The sequence below is a fragment of the Diorhabda sublineata genome, chromosome 2, assembly GCF_026230105.1.
Source record: "Diorhabda sublineata isolate icDioSubl1.1 chromosome 2, icDioSubl1.1, whole genome shotgun sequence".
Classification (NCBI taxonomy): domain Eukaryota; kingdom Metazoa; phylum Arthropoda; class Insecta; order Coleoptera; family Chrysomelidae; genus Diorhabda; species Diorhabda sublineata.
This window is the reverse complement of record NC_079475.1, coordinates 25829825-25857819: the sequence shown is the minus strand read 5'-3', so window position 1 is coordinate 25857819 and position 27995 is coordinate 25829825. Positions and strand designations below refer to the sequence as shown.

The following is a 27995-nucleotide window of genomic DNA, read 5'->3' as shown; positions in this document are numbered from 1 at the left end:
TGGTAAAAACAAAACACGAACTGTCCATTTGATCAGAAATTTCGTACAGTTTTGTTTTGAAAGTGTTTTAACAGTGATTATACCAGTCACGAGCAGAAATCAATAAAAACTGTTTGAATGGATGTAAAACAAAAAATAAACGACACTGTTTGTTAAAACTCTGACCAAAAGTCAAACGGAAAATGCCTGTTGACAGTGTTTTGGCAGGAAATTTAAATCTCACGGCTTTATTGACAAACGTATCCCATTTGAAATGTTCATGACTCCGTATCTCATCTTTCTACATACGAAATACGTAGACTTCTCCAAAAAAATGCTATTTTTCTGGTGATTTTCCGTCCTACTTCCCAATATGCTAGCACTACTCTTTCGACGTGCTGAAGCCTTTTGCTAAAATGGCCAAGGCATTCCCAGAGAAGATGATCCGTTATTTATATATTTGCTCACAGAATCTGCAGCTCTCGTCTTATCGTATTTGATCAAGCAGTGGCTTGTCAAAGATCAAATACCAGCTTGGTGTTATTTCTGGAGTTCTTAGCTGATATGGTTATGAATTGTTTGGATTGTCTTACGTCTGGAGTGCTTCATCAGTAAGACTCCATTTGATCCTTCAGCCATCCGCTCAGTTTGTTGTTGATATCACATCTCATGAGGCCACAGCTGGGCCCTGGTCGGAATTAGGACTGTATGCTTTCTCATTGCCTGGTATACCTTGGTGGCCTAGTAGCCACATTAGGTCTAATTTGTTTCTGTTAGCTAGCATTTTTGGAGTTGGTTTAAGTCCAAATACTTTGTGTTTTAGGTATATTATTACGAATTCAATGATTCATAAAAAATACACAAATCTATTCCAAAACTTATTATATTTACAAACCTACTGTACCGAATCCATATCTGATTATATATATCTATTTTTAATTAATTACAAAATTGATAAGTAATTTAACAATTTCATGAAATAATTTAGATATTATTATTATTAAAGGAACTAACGTAACTCGAAAAGGTCGTAATAAGATTTACGTTTTAAATTATTAAAATTACTCGAAGGAATTTAAAAACAGTACGTGTTTAGAAACAAATACAGATCGTGTTCACTTTCATGCAGCAGCAATGAAAACACATGTTGTTGTACTATGTTCTATGTTAACGTAATAAACACCCAGTGATTTTTGTATGTGAAGATGTTTCTATTATTACTGTTCCTGACCAAATACCCCAACAACACATTGCAAATATTATTTATATTGGTAATTTATTCAAACTCGTTTTGAACCATCATCAAAATAACTTCTATAGTAAGCTCCATTTAACAAGTTAGTATTTCTGCCATCAACATTTCTCAAATAAGTTTCATGCCAAGGTGTACGATAATAGCTGTATGAATTGTAGTACTTTCTATGATTATTGTTACCACTATATCTTTCGTAATTGTCATACAAATAATTGGTTGAACTTGTTGCGTATTTATCGATGGAATCAATTTGTTTCGCATTATTGGAATCAACGTCAGGTTGTAGCCACCATATTAAAAATACAACACCACCTGCTACAAGAAGCAAGACGAGAGTAGGGACTATGAAATTTGTGAAAAATTGGTTTTTCCTTATTAATTTACAAAAAGTTGTTACGGCATTTATAATATTCAGTAATACTATTGGAATATAACCAAAAATGCCCAATTTAGAAAATACTGATTGTAGGTTATAGTTATCATTAGATACACTGTAATTATTATCGTAAGTATACCCATAATCATTCCCATGAGATTTATCTGCGTTTGCAAATAAACTGTGAATACCGACACCGAACAGTTTGCCAAGAATCTGTGGTATCGCTGCCACAATTTTCCCTACAATTTTAACAATGATGTTTGTAATAATATCTTCTTTTTCAAAATTTTCAAGATCAGAAGTATGGAAGGGAACGGTACGGGTTTCTTCATTAATAAATGTGGGATATTTCAATGTGTCTTGATACTTTTCAAACGGCCAATATTCTATCCGTTTAGGACTTTTGGAAGCTGTTTCTTCTACAAAAATAAATATTTTTATAGTTTATTAATAACAAATTGAATTGGCTCACCTAACTGATATTTGATTTTGCTCAATCTATCTTTGAGTTCATTATAATGAGCTGATCTTGCTTTCTTATCTTCTTCCAGAAAATACTGCCTCAATTTCGAAGTGACGCTATCGTCGACTTGCGTATTCGATGATACTTTTTGTGTCGTGGAATCGATAGATCTTGTAGAACGATAATTCTTATTAGTTGGCGAATGTTGAGGATACATCTGATTCGGTGTTATATCATCAGTTATGGAGTTGATAATAACTGTATAAAGAAGATAATCACATTTAGTTTTTTTTGTGTTATCTAACTGCACGTTGTTTTTGAAAGGAAATCTATGAGAGTTTAATATAATAATAATAATAATCAGAAGACAGTTTTTTAATATTCCTTAACCTTTTGAATAACGTTATCATACGGCGAAATGGAAGAAATTCCTTAATGAATAAATGAAGGCGTGTTGGGCAACTTAAATGGAAATAAATATTTAGAACTGCCCCAAAATAATGTCCTGTCAAGATCCTACGATTATAATATAGTTTTAGCAATGTTTCCAGTTCGTTGGATGGCATGATGTATTTATTTGATGCCAATATATTTTTTTTGTGGGGATGTATCAAAAAAAATTTATACAAAACTTAACTCTTCAAATTAGATGTCTTAAAAGGTATCACTTATTGGGTTTTTGGTGCAATGCAGCGAATTTGTGATATGAAATAATTGGCATCTTTTTTGCACGTTAATTTTTGTGATAAGTCTAAAATTTCGAAACACTTGAATATAGGTAGAAGACTTATGAACAAAAAAAATTGTTATTTAATGTATCAACAATAAAATACAGGTAGAAAGACTGAGCCAAAAAGGTCGGCGGCCCCCCGGAACGAAAACGGTCTGGCAACATAGGTAGGCGACCCGAAGTTATCATGGAGTTTAAATGGTAACATGGACCGATAAAGTATGGAAATAGAATGACTGAACTGAACCAATAAGTATTGCAATGAAAGGTGGAAAAATATGGAGTTTGAATGAGCAGATAAATCAAAGGAATTAGAGAACATTTGATAATATATCATTTTAAATTCATTATAATCTGATAAATAAAACTTGCCTTTTAAACCTTTTACTTGTTGTTGTAATTGTTCCAGTTCTACTTTATCACCATATTTTTCGTTGTAATTGGGCGTATTCATGGTAGACAAAAGACTCTCTAAATTGAGTATTTCTGATTTCAAATCGTTGATACTCATACTTTTTTTCAAATCATTATAATTAACTTCTGTCTGATAGTGTCCAGGTGGTGGTAGGCCATATCCTGCAGGTTCTGAAATGAAAAAAAGTCTTTCAATTATCTGGAGATCGTATAATAGTCCGATCAATTCAATAAATCTCATGAAATAGAATGAATACAAAAAAAAAATGATTGATACCATTTCTTTTTTTAAATGTAATAATTCGTTTAGTATTAATCATTATACATAGAATTTTAAAATCGTACCTTCCGGATAATAACCAAATTCTCTAATATCTCTCGCAGGAAATGTCTGGGGGACTGGAAAAAACTGGTTTCTAAAATCTGCGACGGATGGTTCTATTAATTTTGGAGTCTCCGCGGGTATTGGTTCGATTCCCATTGGTTTAAACCCATCAAGAGGTGGTTGTGGAAATTCCGAGTATGGATAATATGGATTATTTGACTGGTATCTGTAATCGAAAAAAGGTGGACCCATCGTATTTAGAAATTGCTGTCCTCTATTCCATAACGGATAAGGTAACCAGTCTCTTTTCGAATCTGTAAAAAATCATTGTCATTTTACATGTTATATATAAAAAGTCCAAGGACAATAGGCGAAATTTTTATTATTTTTGGGGCTATTATAGAAATATGGTTGTAGAAAATAGTTTGCAAATATTCTGTACAGGTCTATTCGAAAAGCCGAGAAAGTTTTTCTCAGTTCTTCTCCGATATTATACCTATGAAACATATTTTTAATAAAAATAAATTGCGATTATCCTAGTTTTGACACTACACTACTTCACAGTTGATAAGTCGTGTGACTAAATAAGAAAAACCCATTTTTTGCCAAAAATCGAATTTATTATTCAATGTAATATCCTTCAAGAGCAATATTATCACTCCAACGTTTCTCTAATTTTTCGATGCCGTGTTTATTTAAGGGTTTGTCTTTTGCCTCAAAATAGGCTTCAGTTTCAGCAGCTGTTTCTTAATTTGAGCTGAATTTCTTACCGGCGAAGATCAGTGAATAGCCAGTGAATAGCAGTAGCCGTTATCTCTTGATGTTTGCATTCCATTGATCAAAATGCATCCATTTTAATTGTTTTGCCCTTTAAAAGGATTCGTGGTGAACCTCATAACTAATAAACAACGAAGTGGAAAAAAGGACAAACTTTGGATTTGTTAGAAATAATCTGAGGAATAATTCTGAATATTTACCTAAATTGGGGTACATTTGAGGTGAGAAGTTTATTCCAGGATTGCTTGATGGAATAATGTGATCGTTATCACTTTTCTCCTTTTGTAGTAGTTCGTCTATTTTGCTCCTTAGCTGCCTGAGTTGATCAGCCGATAGACGTGAAGGCTGCTTATCTTCCTTTAGCTCATCTAATAGACCCTTATTTTGTGGAATATTTTTTTGAATTGGAATCGTAACCTCCTCTTTTGGTTTTAGATTTTCTATTTCAGTTTGTAATTGTTGTAGTCTTGTTTCAATGCCAACATCTAGCTTTCGTTCAGGTTTACTACTGTAATCAGAAAAAAAAACGGTAAATATACTATCAGAAACTTAAATATTTGAATTATAAATAAATATTAAACCAATTGTTAAGCCAGTTTTCCTCACCTTTCTTTACCTAAAGCTCTCATTGCAATTTGCAACCTTTTCAAAAATTGGATATCTTCGTCTTCACCACTGTCGTCCTCGAATAGAGATTTAGATGAGGGTTCGTCTCTTTCTTTTTTCATCAACCTTCGTAAAATAGAGAGTTGCTGTTTGAGTGATTTTTCTTTATTTTCTTCACTCAAATTGACTTCAAGCTCTTTAATTTTATCTTCTAGGTTTGAATTATGAGGTTCTATAACTTCATCAAGAAATTTTACAATTTCTTTTTCGGCAGAACTAGATCTTGGTTCTATTGGTTCCTTTTCTTCAGTTTTATTATTTACTTTGTTTACAATCGGTCTATCCTTAGTTGTAAATTCAACTTTCTTAAAATCTTTTTTCAATTTTTCGGTATTTTCGACATTACTTTCTTTACTTCTCTCTTGAGCAGTATTGTTGATTCTCAGGTGTTTTTTATTTTCTACTTTCGGTATAAATTTTGGTATTGTTTGAGGTAAAAATAGAGGCAATCCCACTATTTCATCATTAGTTTCAATATCTTTTATTTTATCAGTAGTCTTATTATTCTCTTTATCTGAAATATGAGTTTGATTTAAAAGCTGTTTAACAAGGATTTTTAATGCGACAATATCTTCATTTTGTTGTTTAATTTGTGTTTCCATGACTAATTCTCTTCCTTTCTGTATATTCCTCTCATCATTTGTTTCATTAAGAGCTGAAATTGCCTTTTGAATTTCCATTTTTAGTTTATCAAAGGTTTTCTGTTTTTCAGCTTTTGGTTTTATGCTTTTCCTATCATTTTCCAGAGTTTTTAACAAATGTATAAGATCTCGAGGATTATATTCATCAGATAAATCATTATTTCCTTCTTTATTCAACTCGGACAGAATTTTTTGTTGATCTTTGAGAAGTATTGTAAGCTCTGTTAATTTTCTAAGTTCTTGTTTTATTTCATTGAGCGATTGATCATCAAAACTTTCTGTCTTATCTATACAGTCAGGAGTTTCAGCTACAGTCAAAACATTTCCGGATGGGTAATCTTCCAAAATTGATCTTTTTTCTCTTTCATTTTCTGCTTCAGTGTAGTCTTCAATAACATTTACTGTAGCTGGCGTGGTGAAAACTTCAATTTTCTCTTTGTTAATTTTATTTTTGCTTTTTTCTTTTTCGCTTTCATCTTCAACGTCGTCTTCATATCCTGAACCATAATCAATACCGACAAATTTATCTGCTTTCTTTAATATATCTTTTGAGATATCGTATAAAAAATTTTCTACGTCGTTACCGATTTGATCCAAATCTGTTTTATATTTCAATAAATCACTCTCACTATCACTTGATGCTGTTATTCGCAAAATATGTGTTAAAAAAATTATTGCTATAAAAAAGAACATTTTATATGAACACCATGCCATGTGAATGAATACTTTATATTTTATGTGAAGTGACATAGTTTGTGTGTTATGTTTTTGAGTGCAATTTCGATGTTATTCCTAGTCAGCAAAATTTTTAAAATTGTTTTTCGTAATCGTGAACTAGTTTATTGGAAACATATCCAATAGTCCAGTCGTTTCTACATAAATTTTCATTAGTCACTTAATTTAATGCATTTTTGAATCAATGCAGAAAATTTCATAATATGGTGGTTTTTACAGCGATTTAGCGTAAAATAAAAAAATAGTCCTCATAAAAAAGTAAAATAATGGAAGTGTATGATGAAAAAATTGAGACACAGACTCAGAAATTTTAAGGAAAGTTGGATAAATAGGAATTATTACTTTCTAATTATATATTAACTTGTTTCCTTCAACTTTTTAAGTAAATATATATATATATATTTTAAACTTCTTGAGTTTGAACTTCATTTCAAAAATATCAAAACCTTAATAAGCAAAGAAATTATCTATAAAACAAAATACATTATTAATCAATGATAGACAAGACATAAAAAACTTATCATAATTTAATCAATTCAATTTTCAAATTTATATATTGTTACGTATCTATCATATTTTGACATTTAAAAAAAATAATTCAATTAATTCAAATTAAATCTAATACTTTATCGAATTTATATAACATTTTTTTCAATTATTTCAATTATAAGTATTTGAATAATGCTTCTAAATGTTCTCGATTTAGGTCTCTTCTGTATTAAATTTTTGATAAAAATTGAGGTTTCGACTTATCGACAGTATTTGTGAAAATATTGATTTTTTATAAGAAAGGATAGACAAAATTCGCACAATCTTCAAACCCAATCAGAAACTTTCCCACCTAATCAGTGCATTCATCAAAGAACAGCATGGAGTATATGGAATCCCCTACGCAGATTGCCCCCGTTCCTATATTGGCCAGACAAATCGACGTATTTCCGTCAGAGCAAAGTGTTCACGCCAGAATTAATTCAAAACTCATGAAAACTGGCAACGCTGTCCGACCAACCGACTACTGAGTGAATGGAAGAAATGAGATAATATAATAAGTTCTGTTGTTAAAGCTATGTAAAAATTTTCTTACAAATAAATGTTAATGTGAACGTGTTAATAATAACTATAATACAAAAAATGGTCCTTACGAGCGGATTATAAACAAAACCAGTGAAAATTCGCAATAAACAATATATTATTAACAACTATAACCCAAAAACAATTTACCACGTGCTGCAAGCAACTATCAACGAGTGCAAAGTGATCGACCAAACAAGTAGTCGATACAATATCACGGCGACCAGACATCAACTCAACTGGCCGACTAGTTCAATTGCAAGAATCAGGCAGTTCGACCGAAATCAGAGTGAGTTTGTTCCAAATTATTTATTTCCGAATTTTTCTTTCCATTTGCGATTTCAAAGCTTCTCTGTTTGTGCTTGAACAATTTGACAATATAAAATGGCAGAACTTGGCAAACTAATAAAGAAAAGAGGTGTAATTAAAGCTCAGTTAACTATTTTCACAAAAGCGGTAAATGAATTTGCAACTATATCTAATTTAAGCCAAACAGAAGTTACAAAATTAAAAGATAGGTTACGTGATGCCGAAAATTATCTTGACGAATTCAAATCATATCAATTAGAAATAGAGTTACAGGATGATATAAATTTAGATGAGCAATTAATCGAACGAGAGAGATTTGAAAATTCATATTATGATGCAATCGCTGTTGCTAAAAACATTTTACAAAGCTACAATAATCACGATAATGATACAAATCTTAGCGTGATTTCAGACAAAGCTTGTTGTAAAAACGAGGGTATAAAGCTTCCGGATATATCACTTCCTAAATTCAGTGGAAACTTTGAAGATTGGTTAGAATTCAGGGACACATATAAAAGCCTTATTCATGATAGTAAAAAATTAGATAATATTCAAAAATTTTATTACTTGCGAAGTGCACTAGGAGGAACAGCAGCGGCGTCCATTTCCAAAATCAAATATACGGCCGACAATTATGAAGTGGCATGGGCCACAATTTCAAAAAGATTTGACAATACTAAAAAATTAATATATGAACATATTAGAGCTATTTTTTCATTAGAAAATATACAAAAACCGACAGCTGAAAAACTACAAAATTTAGCTGACGATATTCACAAACATTTGGGATCTATTGAACAATTGGGGCAAAATATAACTAATTGGGATCCTCTACTAATTTTTTGGATTACTAATAAATTAGATACTAGCTCAAACCTTGAATGGGAAAGGGAAAATAGAGATCAGGAAGAATTGCCAAAGTTAGATAAATTCCTACAATTTTTACAAAAACGTTCCAATTTTCTTAATATGTTAGAATCAAAGAACAGTCTCAGTTTAAATAAATCAGATTCAAAATTTAGTAATGAGGAAAATAAATTCAATAAACAAAGTAGAGTAAGGTCATTGACCTCAAGTACATATACATGCTCCTATTGCAAGAAAGAGCATTCAATATATCGTTGTGCAGAGTTTCTCGGATTAACAATAACACAAAAAAAAGATTTTGTCAAAAAATCAAATCTTTGCCATAACTGTTTGCGTTCGGGTCACTCTGTCAAACAGTGTAAATTAGGGCCTTGCAAAGTGTGTAAAGCTTGGCACAATACAATTTTGCATGAAAAACTCGAGATAGCGGACAACGCGAGCTCAAGTTCCGCAGCACTAAGCAGTGGCGTAGTGGTACCAGCGGCGGGGCAGGTGCTATTATCTACCGCCTGTTTACTCATTTCAGACAATTTCAATAATTTTCACAAAGCAAGAGCGTTATTAGATTGTGGTTCTCAAACTTCCTTTATAACGGAGGATTTGCAAAAGCGTTTGAATATTGCGACACATAAAACAGATCTTTCAATTTTCGGAATTTCAAACAATATTTCAAAGGTCAGTAAAAGGTGTAAGGTTTCATTTAAATCTATACATACCAATTTTAAAGCGCATGGCAATTGTTATATTCTAAAAGAGATTACAAGTGTGATGCCGTGTTGTCGAATCAACACGCAATCTTGGGCGATTCCAGGTGATCTAAAGCTAGCTGATCCACAATTCAATATTCCCGGACCAGTAGACATGCTCATTGGCGCGGACCTATTTTGGACAATTTTAAGCAATAACAAAATTTCGTTAGGAAAAAATATGCCGCTATTAATTGATACAGTGCTAGGTTGGGTTGTATCTGGGCAAATAAGTACTAACAACGTTGAAAAGGCTTCTTGTAATTTAAGTATAAACCAGGAATTATTAAATTCAATAGCCAAATTTTGGGAAATCGAGGAAATATCTAGCACGCGACAACTTTCTCCAGATGAACAATTTTGCGAGGACAATTTCATCAAAACTACTACCAGAGACGCGAACGGACGTTTTACAGTCACTATACCTTTGAAGCAACAACCTTCTAGTTTAGGTGAGTCGAAAGCTCAAGCCGAAAAACGTTTCTATGCATTAGAACGAAAATTCAGGAGAGATCCAATGCTGCACAGCAGATATATACAATTTATGAACGAGTATAAAGAGCTAGGCCATATGACAATTTGTAACGGCAATGATTCAAGCTTCGAATATTTCATGCCGCATCACGGAGTTTTGAGAGAAGAGAGTTTGACCACAAAACTACGGGTAGTTTTCGATGCATCAGCGCCCTCTAGCAACGGTCTATCCTTCAACAATATTCAAGTCATTGGACCCGTTTTACAAGACGATTTACTATCAATAGTCTTAAGGTTTAGGAAATATAACTATGTAGTTTCGGCAGACATAGTTAAAATGTACCGGCAAATTTCAATAACGCCCGAGCAAAGGCATTTGCAAAAAATTGTATGGCGCGAAAATCCGAGTGATAACCTGGAAGTCTACCAGCTAAATACCGTTACATACGGGCAAGCCTCTGCCAGTTATCTTGCAATACGCTGTTTAGCTAAACTCGCTGAGGATATTCAAGAAATGAACCCGGAAATAGCCGAAATCATTAAGCACGACTTTTATGTAGATGACCTGTTAACAGGTGCACCTACACTTGAGCATGCGCAATACATATGTAAAGCGATAAGTGACACTCTTAAATCGGGATGTTTCGCACTCCGAAAATGGTGCTCTAACGACACCAACGCGCTCAAAAATATAAGTTCAAATGATTTAAAATCCGATATACTAGAATTTGCGCATGATGGCAAAACAAAAACATTAGGCTTGATATGGGTTTGCAATAACGATAAGCTTCAATATAAAATTCATACCAATCCTATAGGTACAAAGGTCACAAAACGCACAATTTTATCTACTATATCAAAAATATTCGACATCCTTGGTTTACTAAGCCCATGTACTATTATCGCAAAAATGATAATGCAAAAATTATGGGAAAATAAATTAGCTTGGGATGACGCTATTCCAAAAGCTATATCTGAAAATTGGGTAAGGTTGGAGAAGGAGCTTCTTATTTTGAACGATCTTGAGTTAAACAGACAAGCTATTTGCAAGAATGCTGTTGAATTACAACTGCATGGTTTCGCTGACGCTTCGGAAAAGGCTTACGGAGCCTGTGTTTATTTGAGAAGTATTGATTCCGATCAAAAGGTTCATGTATCCCTGTTATGCGCCAAAGCAAAGGTGGCACCTATAAAAACAATACCAATCCCGCGGTTGGAATTATGCGCAGCATTGCTTCTAGCCCGCCTAACAGATAAAGCTAAAACTGCTTTGAAAATTCAATTCAAATCTTTCACACTTTGGTCGGACTCAACTATAACTCTAGCTTGGGTACGCACAAGCCCGAATCTGCTAAAAACATTCACGGCCCATAGAGTGGCAGAAATTCAGTCTCTCACTAAACACGCCGATTGGAGGCACATCCCCACCCACGATAATCCAGCAGATATTGCTTCAAGGGGAATATATCCTAGTCAAATTTTAAACTCTGATTTGTGGTGGCGCGGCCCTACTTGGCTAGCTAAGGACCCAAGTTTTTGGCCCAATGACAAGCTGGAGGTGCTTCATGATTTACCTGAACTTAAATCCAGTCTTCTGACCAATGTTGCGCCCCCTACTCTGAGTTTTCCCTTTGAACGTTTTTCAAATTTCTCAAGAATGCAACGAACAATGGCATACATTTTACGATTTAAGGATAATTGTCTTCAGAGAAATCGCAGAAGAGGCGGTTCTCTTACAGTACAGGAGTTAAGTGATTCTCTAAAATGTCTCATTCGAATTTGTCAATCTCAATCGTATTCTACCGAAATTGAAACATTGAAAAATAACAAGCCTTTGAGCTCCCATAGTAATCTATTAAGTCTTAGTCCCTTTCTAGAACCCGATGGTTTGCTACGCGTAGGAGGGCGACTAAAACATTCAAATTACTCCTTTGACAAAAGGCATCCAATTTTGATCAATTCAAAGCATCATTTTTCAAAGCTACTATTTTTACAAGAACATGAACGCCTATTGCATGGCGGCCCTCAGCTGCTCTTAAGCACTATAAGAGAAAATTACTGGGTTATATCCGGTAGAAATCTTGCACGAAAGACTGTTAAGAATTGTGTGAAATGCTTCAAATTCAATGCTAAAACCATACAGCCAATTATGGCCTACTTACCGCGCGATAGAACTAATCCTTCTAGTGCATTTTCAATAGTGGGAGTTGATTACGCGGGGCCATTTATGATTAACGATAAGAAAGGTAGAGGTTGTCGTTTAAGTAAATGTTATATTGGCGTATTTATTTGTTTATCAACTAAAGCAGTCCATTTGGAATTGATTTCTAGCCTTTCTTCAGAATCATTTATTCAAGCGCTATATCGTTTTGTCTCTAGACGAGGCAAACCATCAAAAATATTGTCCGACAATGGAACAAGCTTCGTCGGGGCACAGCGAGAGCTAAAGGATTTTCTAAAACATGGCAGCAACACTATAATCGAGAAATGTAGCTCTCAGAATATAGAGTGGAGTTTTATACCACCCTACTCTCCTCATTTCGGAGGTTTGTGGGAAGCAGCTGTCAAAAGCGTAAAGCATCATTTAAGGCGCGTTTTGACCCAAGTTCATTTATCATTTGAAGAATTTGCCACAGTTCTCGCACAAATCGAGGCGATTTTGAATTCGCGTCCTTTATGCCCACTGAGCTCTGATCCCAACGATTTTGGACCTCTTACCCCAGCTCACTTCTTGATTGGAAGACCAATAATTGCAGCACCTGATCAAGATGTCACCGACATAAAAATGAATCGACTTTCCAGATTTCAGCTCGTACAACAATTAGCACAGCACTTCTGGAACAGATGGAAATCTGAGTACATTGCGGAGCTCCAAAGACGCACCAAATGGAAGTCCAACCAAGGCCATCTAGTAGAAGATTCTCTCGTTTTAGTGAAAGGCGAGAACACTATGCCCACTCAGTGGTTATTAGGTAGAATCAGCAAGCTCCATAGAGGCCCTGACGGTATCGCTAGGGTCGCTTCTATAAGAACTCCCTCTGGAGAAATCATCAAAAGAAGCTTTCAAAAAATCTGCCCCCTTCCAGTTGACCTTTGAAAGCCATCCTTATGCTTTCAACGCGGGGAGTATGTTCACGCCAGAATTAATTCAAAACTCATGAAAACTGGCAACGCTGTCCGACCAACCGACTACTGAGTGAATGGAAGAAATGAGATAATATAATAAGTTCTGTTGTTAAAGCTATGTAAAAATTTTCTTACAAATAAATGTTAATGTGAACGTGTTAATAATAACTATAATACACAAAGAAACACTTGTTGTCAAGGATAATTCGAGAAGCTATTGAAGTAGAGAAAGTGTCTGAACACAAGGGACGATAGCCATAGATTGCCGGCAACTTTAAAACACCTTCTTCATCCATTTTGCTCCAATACCACTTCAACCATCAACAAAATTTCCTTTAAAACTATACTTCTCACGCGCGCCAAAACCTCTAAATCCGCCAATAGGTCCCCTATAATTACAAGGTCCAGGCGACTAGCTCCCCAGTTAACTCAAGACCAGTAGTAGGAGTGTTAGTGTCAACAGTGTTCTTTATGGTAAGCATATTATTTCTATTTTAATCCATTTATATTGTTTTTGTTGCAGCTTTTCATTTCCTCGGTAAAATTCCAAGGAGTAGGCAGATTGAGGCGTTGAAATTCGTTTCGTGGAGTAGACAAAGTTTTATACTTATACTTAGTCGTCATCTATCACTTAAATATGTCCACGTTCTATGATGTTCTGTTCCATATAAAAAGAAAGCTAATTAATTCATGTGGTGTGATTGGAGGATATTTTATTCAAAAAATTTCATTTGATAGATTATCCATTGTACACGATACAAATCAATATAACATTGATTTCGACAATTTCGCAGTTTTCCTCTATGCATAAATTAAATTTGTTTGACATCTGTAAGAGATTATCTAGATGAGTGAGAACTGGAAACGTGTTATATTCGTAATATGAAGATAACTCTCAAGTTGTACGAAGTTGGCTATAGGTCTATTAGCACTTGGTAACATTCATTCGTTACCAAATTTATGGCATTGTTACAGTAGTTTCAGTTCATGGAACACTGAGGAATATATAATGAGGCTCTATTTTAAATTACATGACTGCCGAGAATAAATCTCAGAAATGTCACTAGCAAACATTTGCTTCATGCGGGAAACACAACAGTTTATACAGGCCAGGACTTAGATAGTTCCATACTTGTTTAATTATAATTATCGTGGAAATTTAAACAGTTACAACAAAATTAGTTAGATAGTTTTTGAATAAAATTTTCATAGTATTTTCTGAGGAGCTAGGCCCAAAAGTAGCAAGAGTAACAATTAAAATTATTCTTTTGCATTGAAATCGTAGATATGGTGTATGATGCAGTCAACCGGTGATGCCATATTTGGGCTGGATACTCTCTTGGTTGGTCATTGTCCCGCATTTTTCAATTAAAAACATTCGATGGTTCTCCTCTATCTGAATGTAAGGCGTCAGTGACCACTCTCTTGGTTTGTTCCATTTTTCTAAATCCAAGGACGGATTCCCTGTAAGAGAAAGTCGTTTGCTTTCTGTCTAACCTGTTCTACATGAATTTATATATAGGGTTCGTTAAGTAGTCTTGGTAAAAAGTGTATTTTACTCTATTTGGCCCTATTGATAATCCAGATCTCCTTTAAGATATTTTATTGAACATCTTCGACCCTATCCTCTACGCCAGTATCAGTGCAAGCTCCTACTATGTTGATGAAATGTTCTTGCTCTAAAAAATTGTACAGTCAATGAAATGAGTGGAAGATAACTCTAGATTATGATGAAGGAAGTTAAAGACAATCGAAACAATTTATATCAGAAGAATCGCCAAATTTCTTAAGAAGTAAAATTGTGTGAAAACGGAAAAGCTATTAGCAAGGAGCTATATGAAGCATCCAGTCCTTAAATTAAAAAGCATTATGCCGGAGAATGTATTCTATTGAACTGTTTTTAAGTCAGTGGAGGCTTGAGGTAAGAAATTTTAGGTTTTCTGCAATGTTTTGAAAAAAACTTCACTTCCAAACATCATCAAGTCAATGTCGAGGCTCCTTGTTAATACTGAGTTAGAAAGAAGACTTAAGAGGATAAAGCCGTTTGAGTTAGTTTGAAGTTTCAGTTAAAGTGAAGCTTGTGTGTGCACGTTGAACTTCGTACAATCTATTCTACCAAATCTAAGGAATGCTGAGGTATATCTTAGTTTTAAATTTCAAACTGCTCATTGATCACTGTTAACCAGATCATGCTTGAAAAATATTATTCAACAAGTACTACTTTCCATCTTTATTGAGGTCGTAACTATATTTTACCACTATACTTTTAATGTCTTAAGTAAACTCGCAATGTGTCAGTTTCAAAAAATATATTAAAAAAATTGATGATTTCCATTCCGAGTCCGTTCAGGCGTTCTACCCAACCGATTTGCTTCATTTTTTTTTCAATGAAAGGTATTGATGCACAGATCAGCCATCAACTATCGGATTTCATCTAATTTTCACCATTCTCAAGTTATACTCAAATTCGATTTCCTCCTGTACATTACTTATGGGAGTTTTTCACATACACACGTTCTATCCTCAATATCGCAGGTTCTATTCAAGATAGAGACGAACACTCGCTGAAACACCTTCTTTCTTTTGAGTTTTTGAACACTTAAATCGGTTTAGTTGGAGAGGAGCTAGGCGCGGACATTCAATGTGGAGTTATGGATTTTTGTAGGTTTTTGGCAATTTTTTTACATTCAAAGATCTATATCTCAGGTTTTAATATAGCTACAGAGTTCATTTTTATTTAAGAACACTCGCTGAAATATCTTCTTTCTTTTGAGTTTTTGAACACTTAAATCGGTTGAGTTGGAGAGGAGCTAGGCGCGGACAGCATTTGCAGACTCTTACTTCAAATGGAATGTCTGAAGACGCTATCTGAAGACATTTCAAGTGATTACTTTTGACTTGTTTTGGCTTTGCTTCCATTGTAACACTATTTGATTCCACATTTATATTTTTATTGAAGATTTTATTAAATATTATGAAAGCGCGGAATTAGATAAAACGTACGTAAACACGTTATGAAAAGAGCAATATTGTTTAACTCGTGTAATTTGTAAATTTAGCAAATATTACTCTTGTTGAACAATATCGCTTTTTCCATAACTAGTTACGTAAATAACCTATTTTTAATTGATACTTGAACGCCTGCATGAAAACCACTTACAACCGCTGCTCCATCAATATTCTGTAATCTGTAAATTTTGGGTAAAATTTTGAATTATAGATTCTATAAGAATTGTTTTAATAAGTGACTCTGCATCATATAGTTCAGGAATTAAGTAGTTCAATAAGCGTTCAATTGGCTCAGCATTGCGAACACATCTAAAAAAAATACTAGTTGATATTTTAGAATACCGTCCGTGTTTCATTCGCCTAGAAGATCGTCAAAAAAGAAGAATTATCAATTTCCTCAATTATTTGGTCATGACAAGGTACAAAAATGCACGGCAACAGATCGTTTTGTATTTCTTTGGAGCCTCCGCTGAATATCGAAGAATTTTTTATGTACTTACTGACTTAAGTCAGTTCAAATCGTCTCAAAGGACTATACAGCTCAGTAATTTTAAAATGCTGTATCGATAAAAAACGCCCAGTGACACAGTGGTGAAATGTGATGAACCATAACGCTTGAAGAATTCAATTTACTCCCCACTCGTCGGCTGCATGATCGGAGTCGAATCGGAATTGTGTCCCAACCTAAACGTGGGTCATCGTAGGATATGAGGAGAGCACACAGAACAATTTCGTGTATCCGAAATGAATTATAATACTCAGCATGAATCAAAATGTGGGTGGGTTAATCCTGGTTGCTTTTATTGAACATCCTTCACTAGCATTTCGCTTGCAGTTATTTTAATTATGTATTTATTAATTCTCGATTTTTTTTGAAGCTCTACTGACCCTGGGTAAAATTTAAATTATTCCACGCTTAAATATTACGGCAATCGTTAAATAAGTGGTGATCGACTTTGAACATATTCAGTTTAGCAATTTAAATTCCGTCCCTGCAAAAATGATTGGATTACAGAGTGTGTTTCCAGGAAACGATTTATTAATATTCAGGAAATTAAATTCGCTCGCCGATATAACCTAGAGTTAAGTATGCAATTTCTCCTTTTTGGATTTACAGAGAGAAATAAATGTAGGAATTCGAATTTGGGTTAAATGGACGTAGCTGAGAATTGAGGATAATGCCACTTAAAGCGTTCTAAACTGGATATGAAGTATATCCTGTAAATCGAGGATCACACAATTACACAAACATAATCTACTGGGTATTGGTCTATTCAGGGACAGGAAATTTATTGTACTCATGACGTAGCGATAGATAGAGAAGATAAAAAAGCATGAATAAACGTCTTGAAGTTTACGAGGTGTGGTTATTAAATAAAGAAATTGACTCCGTAAAATATTTTATTTTGAATTCACACATTATTAGGTGCTTATTGTCAGTTTCCATAAGAACCTTCCATTTTTTGAAACAGTGCTCGAAATATTCTTTCAGGACGCGTGCCATTTTCTCTTTTGCTCTCGGCTCATTTTAATAATCCTTCAAGTAAAAATATATAAACTTTACTAATTTATCATTTAAAAAAGATTTTCTAATTTAATTTTATATGCAACACCATCAATTGATGATGGCAATGTGGGCATGAAAACCAGCTTGGTGTGGGATGGTTTAACAACAGATATTTTTTATTGTACAACTACCGAAACATTTTTTCATTGTCGGTACAAGAAATTTGGAAGAATTAATTAACCTCGGTTTAATTAAACGTGTATATGAGCAAATGTGTTTCAGCTCGCTCATATTAGAAAATTAAGTTTCAATTAGCAAATTGGTAACGAAAAAGAGACCATTATTATAATTTAAATCATTGTACAACTGTTCATGCTCTCAACAGACATTAATTAATGAATTAATTGGTTTCACTTTATCTACAGCGTTTTTTACATGGAAATATATTTCTAACAAATAATTTTATTTATTTACGAATATTAATTATTCGAAACCTGAAGATATTTGGATTTGGAAGTTATAAATTCTCTCCTTTTTCACCTTTTCATATTTTTTGATGCTAAACCGTTCTGATTTCTGGTCTTTTTTGCTTTAAAATTAGTTCTTTAAAAAAATAAAAATATAGACGTTCCGACCTACTTTGGTCTGTATTAAAATATGAAATTGACAGAATCAAAACATGAAAACATGAAGGTAGGATTCTTAAGTGACGACTGTAACACTGCAATGGATTAAACGGCATGGTGATGATGATACGGATAAAAAGTAGCCTAATAATGTTATATTAGTGCAATGTTCTTATTCATATAAACAGTATTCAATCACACACAATATTTTGTTAACTATTCACTAACTCTAACACACCCTTGACTATTCACTAATATGGAATTGTCGACTGACTTACGGCTGTTATATTGTGAAAATTTCGGATTCTAGAAGTCTCCAGATTTCAGTTAATAATAAAAAGTTGTTAAGAGAAATTCTTTTCATAAAAAAACAGTCACAAGAAAAAGTGAACAGACCTTCTAAACTGCCCGTCGCATCTTTAGCTTCGACAACATAGTAGAACAGGACCAGAATTCTTAAAATAACTAAAATCGTGTTAAAGCAAAAGTATTCGTATTAAAAGAGAAAATGCTAACTGTTGAACTCACTTTAAATGAAATTCTTGTAAAAATGATTCGTGTGAAAAGAAATGTTAGTTGTATAAAATTTTGATGGTTAGAAATAAGTTGCACAAGTTCTACACCAACAATAAATTTTTAGCTTGTTTTCAATTTTTGAATGAACGGAAATACTGCGGTCAATAAAATATTGAATGTTTCCTTTGACATCCGGTGAAATGACTGAAATCTGACTTTATAACATAACATTCTCCGCATTTCATTTATTCTAAAGTTCGGATGAATGAAGGCTTCTCATGTAGGACTGTCAAAAATGTTATCAGGTGTGCAGGTGTGAATAACGAAGCAGACTGTGAATTTTTGCTGTGACTCAAAGGATCTATTGTCGCCCCTTTCTTGCTGCGATACTGGAGAACCCGAGATCCGTTAATCCCACTCCTTTTAAAAAGTCCACAATGTGGAATGGTTGTAATTCTTCGTCTTCTATTTCAAGCGCTCCCAAGTGTGGTACTCTGGAGTTCCTTAGTGTTTCATACTTCGAGAGTATGTTAGTATTCATAGATTGTTCTTACTTAGGTTGATACATGCAGTAGATCTTCTCTGGTTATAATTTCCCTTCGTTTCGGTGTATCCAGAAATCCATTGATTTTTCTAGGCAATCTCAAACGAGTTTGGATGCTTGGATAATGGAGCTTAGAGCTCTAATGGCTGCTTGACATTCGGACAGTATGATGATCTCTTGTTTGCGATAGTTCCTCTCTAAATTAAAGAATAGTATGTTATTTTTGGACGAGGGGACGTTTTTTTTTCTAACCGGTAAAACACCAGTGATTAGTTTGATGAAACTCCAAGTTTTTGGTATCTCTGGGATATCATCAATACTAGTTCAATTTAAATGATGCGTGTTAATGAGTAAATGCATTATTAGATATGCGTTTGTGGATTCAAAATTCAAATTTCAATTTCTAATAAGCCACTAGCTGATCAAACACACATTAGGGCGAGCAATTCAATCAGCTAAAATGAAAATATGATTAGAAAATATTGTACAGGAAATTTTTTCGAGTACGAGTAAAAAATGAATTTGCAAATTTTTGGCTTCTAAAGTTTGTTTTCTCAATATGTTAAGCAATTGTTAAGAAAGTTTAAACTGTGAATTATTAAAACTAGTATTCCTGCGAAGGGGCGGCAGTTTCCCCTATCGAGTCGTTAAACTCCCTACCTCTCTCCATCAGCGAGGCGCACGTCGATAATAAGACTATAGGGGTTGTATATGTATGTCGCGCAACCCTAACACAAGTCTGCCTATTTGTACTTTTTCTTTAACAAAATAAGTGTAACAACAATAATTATTCAATTATCGAGAGTGTAGTGTACGAATAAGACTTTAAGAAGGATGTGTATTGCATTGAATCCATCAGGAATCTATTTTGACGGATATCAGGAAACTAGTGAAATTGTAAAATGACAGCCAGCGATTGTACGTTTCGGGTTCTTTTAGTGAAAATCCAAAATTAGGTCCGTGTTATTAGTTATTAAAACCTTGGTGTATCTTCAGTATTTTTCGAGAATTTCTAGCGCAGTGAGCTTTAAAGTGTCGGAAGTTGTGTTTAGTGTTGCCATTTTCACAAGCAGTACGCCATTTTGCAATTTGCTTTAGGCGTATACATTTTATGTTGATGTCGCTATTAGGCTCGCATTTAGTGGTACAATTCCAGAATGTTTACGTGGATTAATGCTTTTTGAGTTTATTCTGAAGGTATTTATATTTTTGTATTATACTACTCGGGTTTATATCAATTGGTTTGTACTATATTTGGCGGACAGATGTTTTTGACATAATATGCGCAATTCTCAAGAATTTCTTTTTGATAACCTTGTGCGAATCTCAACTTTAAAATGTACAAAACCAAGAAATATTCACATAAGAATATAATTTTCATGCCGTTATATGAAAGGCTCCCAAATATGCACCTGTGGACTTAACGTCTTATGAAATGTATGAACGTCAGATGAAGCAGCAGCAGCATAATAATTGATTATTATTTTTATGAATTTCTTGCTACACTTTCATAGAAGTTAAAAAATGGTTAAAAAAAATTCATACAAATATTTTTTTACCGTTTTTGTGATATTTAACAACTCACTTCAACAACAAACGTCTTCAAGTTCACAGATGATATTTAGAAATGTTGAAATTTATAGGGAAAAAACAAAACTCTGTGATATTCATTTCATTTGATTGTAAGTTTTAACTTCGACTTAGAGCTCAGATAACTTTTCAGGTCGGGTAATAATTAATATCATCTTAAGGTGATCTAAATTCTCAAATAACGCGAAAATAGCTTGCGGCAGCTCTCAAATTTTCACACCAAACTGTTTGCATTTGATTGTAATTATTTAGTAAGGTATGAGAGTTTGGAAAATGGAAAAGAATTACAAATTCTTTATAGAGGTTAATCCATAAAAGTATACCTACTATACCTACTTGTTTTAAGGGTTGTTCGAAAAGTTCCTACATGACATAAGAAAATAAACATTTTTATGTTTCAACATAGTATATAAATAAATCTCGATCTAGCGGTGCTTTAGAATTTTGGCCCATACAAACCATAGTTGCCATCTCTCTCTTCAAAATAGGCATTTACGAATGCCATAATGTCTTCGTCTAGTGAAAATACCTCTCCTGCAAATTAAACCGTGTCTTTAAGGCATGGGATATATTCATTCGAATGCGTTTTTAATTTAAAGTTAACAAATGCAGCAATGAGCTTCTTTGATGATATCAATAGTTGTCTCAGTTTTTGGCCGTCCCGAACGCTCGTCGTTAGTTATCTTCAAATTTTACAGTAGTAAATGCGTTTTGCCCTTTCTCCTCAAACACCAGATAAATATTTGTCTCCAAGAGCTTGAAAATTGTGCTTTGAACACAAACTGTAACATCAACGTTCTGCGGGCATTTATTTCAAATTTATTTAGATTCATATTTGTTTGCTTGGAACAAAATTATATTACTGAATTCAGGGATGAATTGGAATATGTGCATTATTACTTAATGAAGAAGAGTTTATTCCAATTGATTCCAATTGTGTACCAAGCTGATGAGCGTCGATCCCACGGGTTTCGTGGACAGTGCTTAATAAGTTGAAAGCAGATAGTGTAAATAACAATATGTTTTTTTGTTTGAGTTACTCTGGCTAATTTTCGTCCGCATGACTAATTACTTCGCCTAACGATGATTATCTGTCGATGGTTTTGAATCCCTTTCTACGACAAGTTACATATTTTTTTCTTTCTCTTAGCTTAATCATTTATTTTTGATATTGACCGTTTTCTTATGAAGCACGAATCGCAATTTATTTTAATAAATGCATATATTCTATTCTGTTTGTGAAATCATCAAGCATGGATTTAGATTTATCGATTTCTGAGCATTGCTTCTTTTGCCTACGTCTATAAGGCGCTCATTATGTTTTGTAAAGTCTTGTTATGGTTCCTTTGTTACTCATTGGATTCCTCTATTATCAGCAATTTTTTTTAATAAGAATCGTTTGTAGGTTTAGACGAATAACAGTAGAGAGGTATTCTGATTCTAGTTTATATGTACACGGTTTTTTTATTATTTATTTGGACTCATAAATTCTATTCTATAACATTTTTTTGTGTAATAGGTTAGTGGCTACTACTAGATGGTATCAAATAACCTTAATATATTTTAAAAATATCCCTTTAACACTTCGTTTGCGATTTCTTACAAAAAAAATGTTGTGTTTTTGAATAAATCGGTCTGTTTAAAAGTTTGGCGACAGGATTTGTAACGATAGAATTACGAGGCTATAGCTCAAGCTTTTGCAAGATTTGAGAGTTTCCAGTGGATTGATTCCTAATAATAATGGCGCGTATACGACATAAATAAAATATAATAGGGATATGTGGCTAACGGCCAAGGTCTGTAATAGCTCATTTTATATTTGCCCTCGAAATATTTGCACCTAGTAAGAATGTATGTTGAACGTTTTAATGTTAGCCCAATTATAAATCAAATAATTCACCAGTTAGTTAATATCCTCAGAAGTTTCCATCCTATGAAAATGAATTACTAACATCATCATCATCATCTTCAAATTGTGTAGTGTTTATGTGTAAATCACGTGGGAATCATACAATGCTTCTTAAATCCAAACAAGTATCACTTGATAAGTAATAGCATCAAATCATTGTTAAACAGAATAATAGAGAGAGACTTGAAAGCTCCTAGATCCGAAGAAGAAATCAGCAAATAGTTTTTCTTCAAATTTATTGCTATATTTGCTGATTGTGCTAATTGTGCACCCAAACTTGTTTGCTAGTTTACTAGTGTAGATTGTAGCGTTTCAAATAAACCGACTTACTTTGCAGACTCTAAATGTTTTTGTATATACTTTTGCATTAGTTAGTTGGTAAGTTTCAAAAGGGAGGTTTTTATTGAAAATCCTCTCTTGATGTTCTCTTTGTAGTTAATACATTTTTTTAACAACTAAAATAAAAATGGCAAGTGATATGTGTGGTAGATGCCAAATTTCACCTGAGCAGTTTTGTTATACTTGTGGAGAATTTATTGTGAAGTTACAGGCCAGACCATTTTGTGAACAAGGTTTACCTCATGTATTTTTGTATTGTTGTTTCGAGATCAAGACAAAGATAGAGCTCCCCATGTGTGCTGTGTCAGATGTAGAATGTAGAAACGGAATAGAAGAATTATGTCTGTTGAAGATCCAATGGTATGACGAGAGCCCACCAACAATATTAATGATGACAAATACTGAAAGTTATTCAAAAAAAATTTCAATATATTCATCGACAAAAGCTTTTACTTGAATTTTTTAAATTTTAACACAAAAATGTTATTTTCCATCGAATCATAAGTTGACAAGATTTCATTGTTTTTAGGAGTATTTGTAACTTAAACTATTGAGAGCAATTTGGTTCATGTTTAATAATGTTCAATATATCCATAAAATTTATACAAGCCTATAGTATATATCTTATATATTAAAAAAATTGATGATTTCCATTCCGAGTCCGTTCAGGCGTTCTACCCAACCGATTTGCTTAATTTTTTTTTCAATGAAAGGTATTGATGTACAGATCAGCCATCAACCATCGGATTTCATCTAATTTTCACCATTCTCAAGTTATACTCAAATTTGATTTCCTCCTGTACATTACTTATGGGAGTTTTTCACTTACACACGTTCTATCCTCAATATCGCAGGTTCTATTCAAGATAGAGACGAACACTCGCTGAAACACCTTCTTTCTTTTGAGTTTTTGAACACTTAAATCGGTTTAGTTGGAGAGGAGCTAGGCGCGGACATTCAATGTGGAGTTATGGATTTTTGTAGGTTTTTGGCAATTTTTCTACATTCAAAGATCTATATCTCAGGTTCTAATATAGCTACAGAATTCGTTCTTTTCTATTATAATGATTTCTGATACTTATTTAATGGATTTGATGCGAGCGAAGCCGCGGGTAAAAGCTAGTTATCATTTATTTTGTTGGTTTTGAGCAGTGTAAACAGTTGAACATAGAATTTTCAACAAAATATCCATTTATTAGAGATTTCTCTCTTTTTAAAATAGCTTTGTTGGTTTTGGTATCACGTTATCATTATGATAGTTTGTTGGCGCACATAGACCTTATGGCAGGCTCGTCGTGCCCAATTTAAAATTATAAAAGGCCTATGTCCTTTGAAAAACTTTTGAGGTACCTAGGCTTGAACTTTTTAACGTCTCTAGGTAAAACGGTAAGGTTCATTCAATTGTTTAAAAGTTGTTCGTGGCGTTCTAAATCATCCGAAAAGCCCATTCTAAGATGATGGGGTCTTAGATTACCATGTTCCATTAGAAAGCTAGTAAAATGTCGAATCATGCTAAATCATGGAGCCCATTGCTGATTCTATCGATCCCGTTTGCGAGACGAGCAAATCATCCAACAGGCACTTCCATCAAGTTGACCCTTGCAGCATCATTCATCACTTCTTTCAGAACTTTTTTACATTCTAGATTAAGCTTTAAGCAGTTTCTCACCACTATCACTTGAAGGCATTGAAAATCAATATTTTTTACGTCAAATAGATTCTAATTGTTTTATAAAATATTAAACCTCAATACATGAACTATAATTGAGACTATAGTTAAGAATAATTCACAAATATTATCTCATTCATGTTTACTGAAGCAACAAGGGATACTTTCCATCCTATATTAGTCGTACTAAAATTAAAATTACTAATTCTCATGACAAAAAATTTGCCTTACTTATTTAGAAATAAATACAGAAGGGAATTTTAAAAACCAAATTTTTGAAAAACCTGTAATATATTTATGTATCACAGGGCCTGAAATTTACAGTTTACAGATTGGTCATTTCTTATGAAACATTCTGTACATCAAACATAATAGTACACGGTACAGTCGAGATAAACTCTGCCAGTATGGCCGTTGGACGGATTCAGTAGCTCAACGACCATGCTGCCGGTCCCAAGCCCGGATAAAAGAGGAAAGTTGTAAGGCAAGGCTAGCTACCTACCTCATGTAAAACAGCCATTTGCTCAGAGAACGAAGAAAGTAGCCTCGGATAGGACTGATAAAACTTATAACGACCCGGCAAAGTTAAGGAAAAAACGATTTTGAAAGCGACAACAATTGCGAATAGCCACCTGGAATGTTACATCAATTGCTAACAAAGACCAAGAAACCATAAGAGCTTAAGAAACATAAAATAGACATATGTGCCTTGTCTGAGACGAAAAAGAAAGGAGCTGGCAACTTTAGAATCGCGGAGTATACATTGATATATAATGGGAAACCAAAAGATGAAAGAGCAGCATCGGGAGTAGGCCTATTAGTGCACGAGAAATACGACAAAAACATAATAGACATAAAATATATAAGCGACAGACTTCTACAAACCACGTTTAAATTTACAGAAACAACTAAAACCTATATATTAAGCGTATATGCTGCTGATACGAGTAAAAGTCAAGAAGAAACAGACTCATTCTATGATGAACTGCAGATCACCATGGATAAGATACCGAAGCAAGACGAAATTATGATACTGGGAGATTTTAATGGAAGGATTGGTAACGAGGTTATTAGTGGAATTAAGAATCGGTTTAACGAAGAAACACTCAACAGCAATGGAGAACAACTCATACAATTCTGTGCACATATTGAACTACGCATTAACAACACGTTTTATCCCCATATCGAGAACACAAGAGGACATAAATCGATTATATACTACATTATTACAAACAGAAATATTCATCCCTCAAAAATATTAGATGTCAGAACATTAACCTCAGTAAACACAGGGACTAACCACCATATGGTGCTAGCCATAATGCGGAACTGCGTACAAAGGAAAACCCAGAACAAACCGAAAGTGACAGAAAAGCTGAACATAGAAAGCCTTAGCGATGATACCACAAAATACCTCTACCAGCAAAGACTAAGGAAGGCAATAAATGAAAACAAGATCTTGAAAGATGATACTGTAGAACTAGCATGGAAAAGATTAAGTACTAATATAAGGACAGCTGCAGAAGAGGCATTAGGCAAACGAAAGGTGAACCTAAACGGAAAGCTCAACACGAAACCATGGTTCACACACGAAATCAAATCACTTGCAGAAGAAAAAAGGAAAGCATATCTTCAATGTAGAAGTCAAACAATTACATATGCTAATTACAAAGTCGTGAGGAATAGGACAAATATGTAAATACAAACGATTAAGAGACAATTCTGGGAGAAATACTCATCAGACATGGAAAACGACTTATATGGGGGACAAAAAAAGATCTGGAATCTGATAAGGAATATCAAAAGACCAATCAATGAATACATCCACACGAAAACAATAACGTTAAAAGAATGGGAAAGGTATTTCCATGAACTCTACGATGACATAATAACAAGCCAATCCACAGAACAGAAACAAGAAATTATATCTGAGGAAGGAGAAGACATCCAACAACAATAATATCAAAAGACAAAATTGAAGCAACAATGCGCAAGATGAAAAATAGGAAATCACCAGGGCTGGATAACATTAATAACGAGCTTCTTAAATATGGTGGCAATGAATTAATAGACCAAATGCATGTCATGTTCAACAAGATATACGACCAGAGAAAAGTACCAGAGGAATGGAAAATAAGCATAACGATCCCCGTCTTTAAAAAAGGGGAAAAGAAAGATCCAAATAATTATAGAAGGATCAGTTTCCTAAGCACGACTTCAAAATTACTAACAAAAATTATTGCAGAAGAAATCTCAAGTAGCGGCATGAGCGAAGAACAACAGGGATTTAGAAAAAATAGATCAACCATAGATGCTATATTCATCTTAAGACAGATTGTCGAAAAGGCCATAGAGTACAATAAAACCGCGTTTATGTGCTTCATAGACTTAACAAAAGCATTTGACAGAGTGAGATAACATGACGTCATTGAGCTACTAAAAAAACGAGGTGTAAACCAAAGGACAATAGACATCATTCGGGACATGAACAACGGAAATAGCACATATGTAAGAGTAAACAACGAACTCTCCAGTAAAATGCCAGTATCAACAGGGATCAGACAAGGAGATAGTCTCAGCCCAATACTCTTCAACATTATAATGGACGAAATCATAAAAGAAGTCAAAACGGCAGGCAGAGGATACAGAATGGGAAAACATGAGTTTAAGATAGTTTGCTACGCTGATGACGCGGTTGTGATATCTGAAGATGAGGATAATCTGCAAAAACTGCTACACAGATTTGAAACAGTTGCAGGAGAATTCAATATGAACATATCGAAACAAAAGACACAATCCTTGACAATAGCGAGAGAAACAAGAAGATGCAAACTGGCAATTTATAATAAAAGTGTAGAAAAGGTTATGTCTTTTAAATATTTAGGGGTTAACATCACGAGCAATAGGAACTTGAAACAAGAAGTCAAAACGCAAACAACAGCAGCATCTAGGATATCAGGATTCCTTCGAACCGTGATATGGAGGAATAAATTTTTAAGTATCGAAAGCAAAACACGGATATATAAAACTTGTGTCAGACCAGTAATGACATACGCCATAGAAACGAGGGCGGAGACTGCAACTACTAAACGGATTCTTAGAACAACCGAGATGAAGACATTACGCTCAATTACAGGGAAAACACTAAGAGACAGAATAAGGAGCAATGAAATCAGAAGAATGTGTGACGTTCCGGATATAGTGAGATGGGCCAGAACTAGAAGAAGAGCATGGAGAGATCATGTCAATAGAATGAACAACGATCGACTGGCGAAAATCGCAAAGGAAGAGAGACCCAATACAAGTAGACCGCCTGGAAGACTACCAAA

The 27995-nt window shown here is 33.9% G+C and overlaps 3 protein-coding genes across 8 annotated transcripts in view; 2 read left to right on the top strand and 1 right to left on the bottom strand.

Moving 5' to 3' along the window:
- Positions 1 to 846: 846 nt before the first annotated feature.
- Positions 847 to 6399, bottom strand: LOC130440478 (myosin heavy chain, cardiac muscle isoform-like). 4 transcript variants are annotated; one of them, XM_056773652.1, is made up of 6 exons: positions 4929 to 6399; positions 4523 to 4830; positions 3566 to 3859; positions 3179 to 3391; positions 2086 to 2334; positions 847 to 2032 (listed from the first exon to the last, which is right to left on the bottom strand). In XM_056773652.1, the coding sequence occupies exons 1-6, from the start codon at positions 6377 to 6379 to the stop codon at positions 1260 to 1262; spliced, it is 3288 nt and encodes a 1095-aa protein (XP_056629630.1). In that variant the 5' UTR covers positions 6380 to 6399; the 3' UTR covers positions 847 to 1259. The 4 variants fall into 4 exon arrangements, with proteins under 4 accessions (XP_056629630.1, XP_056629632.1, XP_056629631.1 ...); XM_056773654.1 differs by having other exon boundaries at positions 2091 to 2334; XM_056773653.1 differs by having other exon boundaries at positions 4523 to 4827.
- Positions 6400 to 7819: 1420 nt separating this feature from the next.
- LOC130440636 (uncharacterized) lies at positions 7820 to 26365 on the top strand. The gene is made up of 3 exons (XM_056773894.1): positions 7820 to 8276; positions 9531 to 12836; positions 25569 to 26365. Exons 1-3 carry the CDS (start codon positions 7820 to 7822, stop codon positions 26363 to 26365), a joined length of 4560 nt encoding a protein of 1519 aa, XP_056629872.1.
- The window catches only part of LOC130440476 (inactive rhomboid protein 1), a 136345-nt gene continuing 123210 nt past the window's right edge, over positions 14861 to 27995 (top strand). The window contains exon 1 of one of the 3 annotated variants that reach the window (XM_056773650.1): positions 14861 to 14878. The gene's annotated coding sequence lies outside the window, so the exon portion shown is untranslated. Of the gene's footprint in view, positions 14879 to 19845; positions 20357 to 27995 lie in introns of those variants that run through there. The other 2 variants (XM_056773649.1, XM_056773651.1) reach the window with 2 other exon arrangements.

Coding starts and splice junctions, on each gene's coding strand:
- LOC130440636 (XM_056773894.1), top strand. CDS start 7,820: ATGGCAGAACTTGGCAAACTAATAAAGAAAAGAGGTGTAATTAAAGCT. Junction 8,277..9,530: donor TAAAAGCCTTATTCATGATA/GTAAAAAATTAG, acceptor AAATTTCGTTAG/GAAAAAATATGCCGCTATTA. Junction 12,837..25,568: donor GCTCCATAGAGGCCCTGACG/GTATCGCTAGGG, acceptor TTAAATTTACAG/AAACAACTAAAACCTATATA.
- LOC130440478 (XM_056773652.1), bottom strand. CDS start 6,379: ATGTCACTTCACATAAAATATAAAGTATTCATTCACATGGCATGGTGT. Junction 3,860..4,522: donor TCAAATGTACCCCAATTTAG/GTAAATATTCAG, acceptor GATTTTTTACAG/ATTCGAAAAGAGACTGGTTA. Junction 2,335..3,178: donor ACAAGTAAAAGGTTTAAAAG/GCAAGTTTTATT, acceptor TTCTTTATACAG/TTATTATCAACTCCATAACT.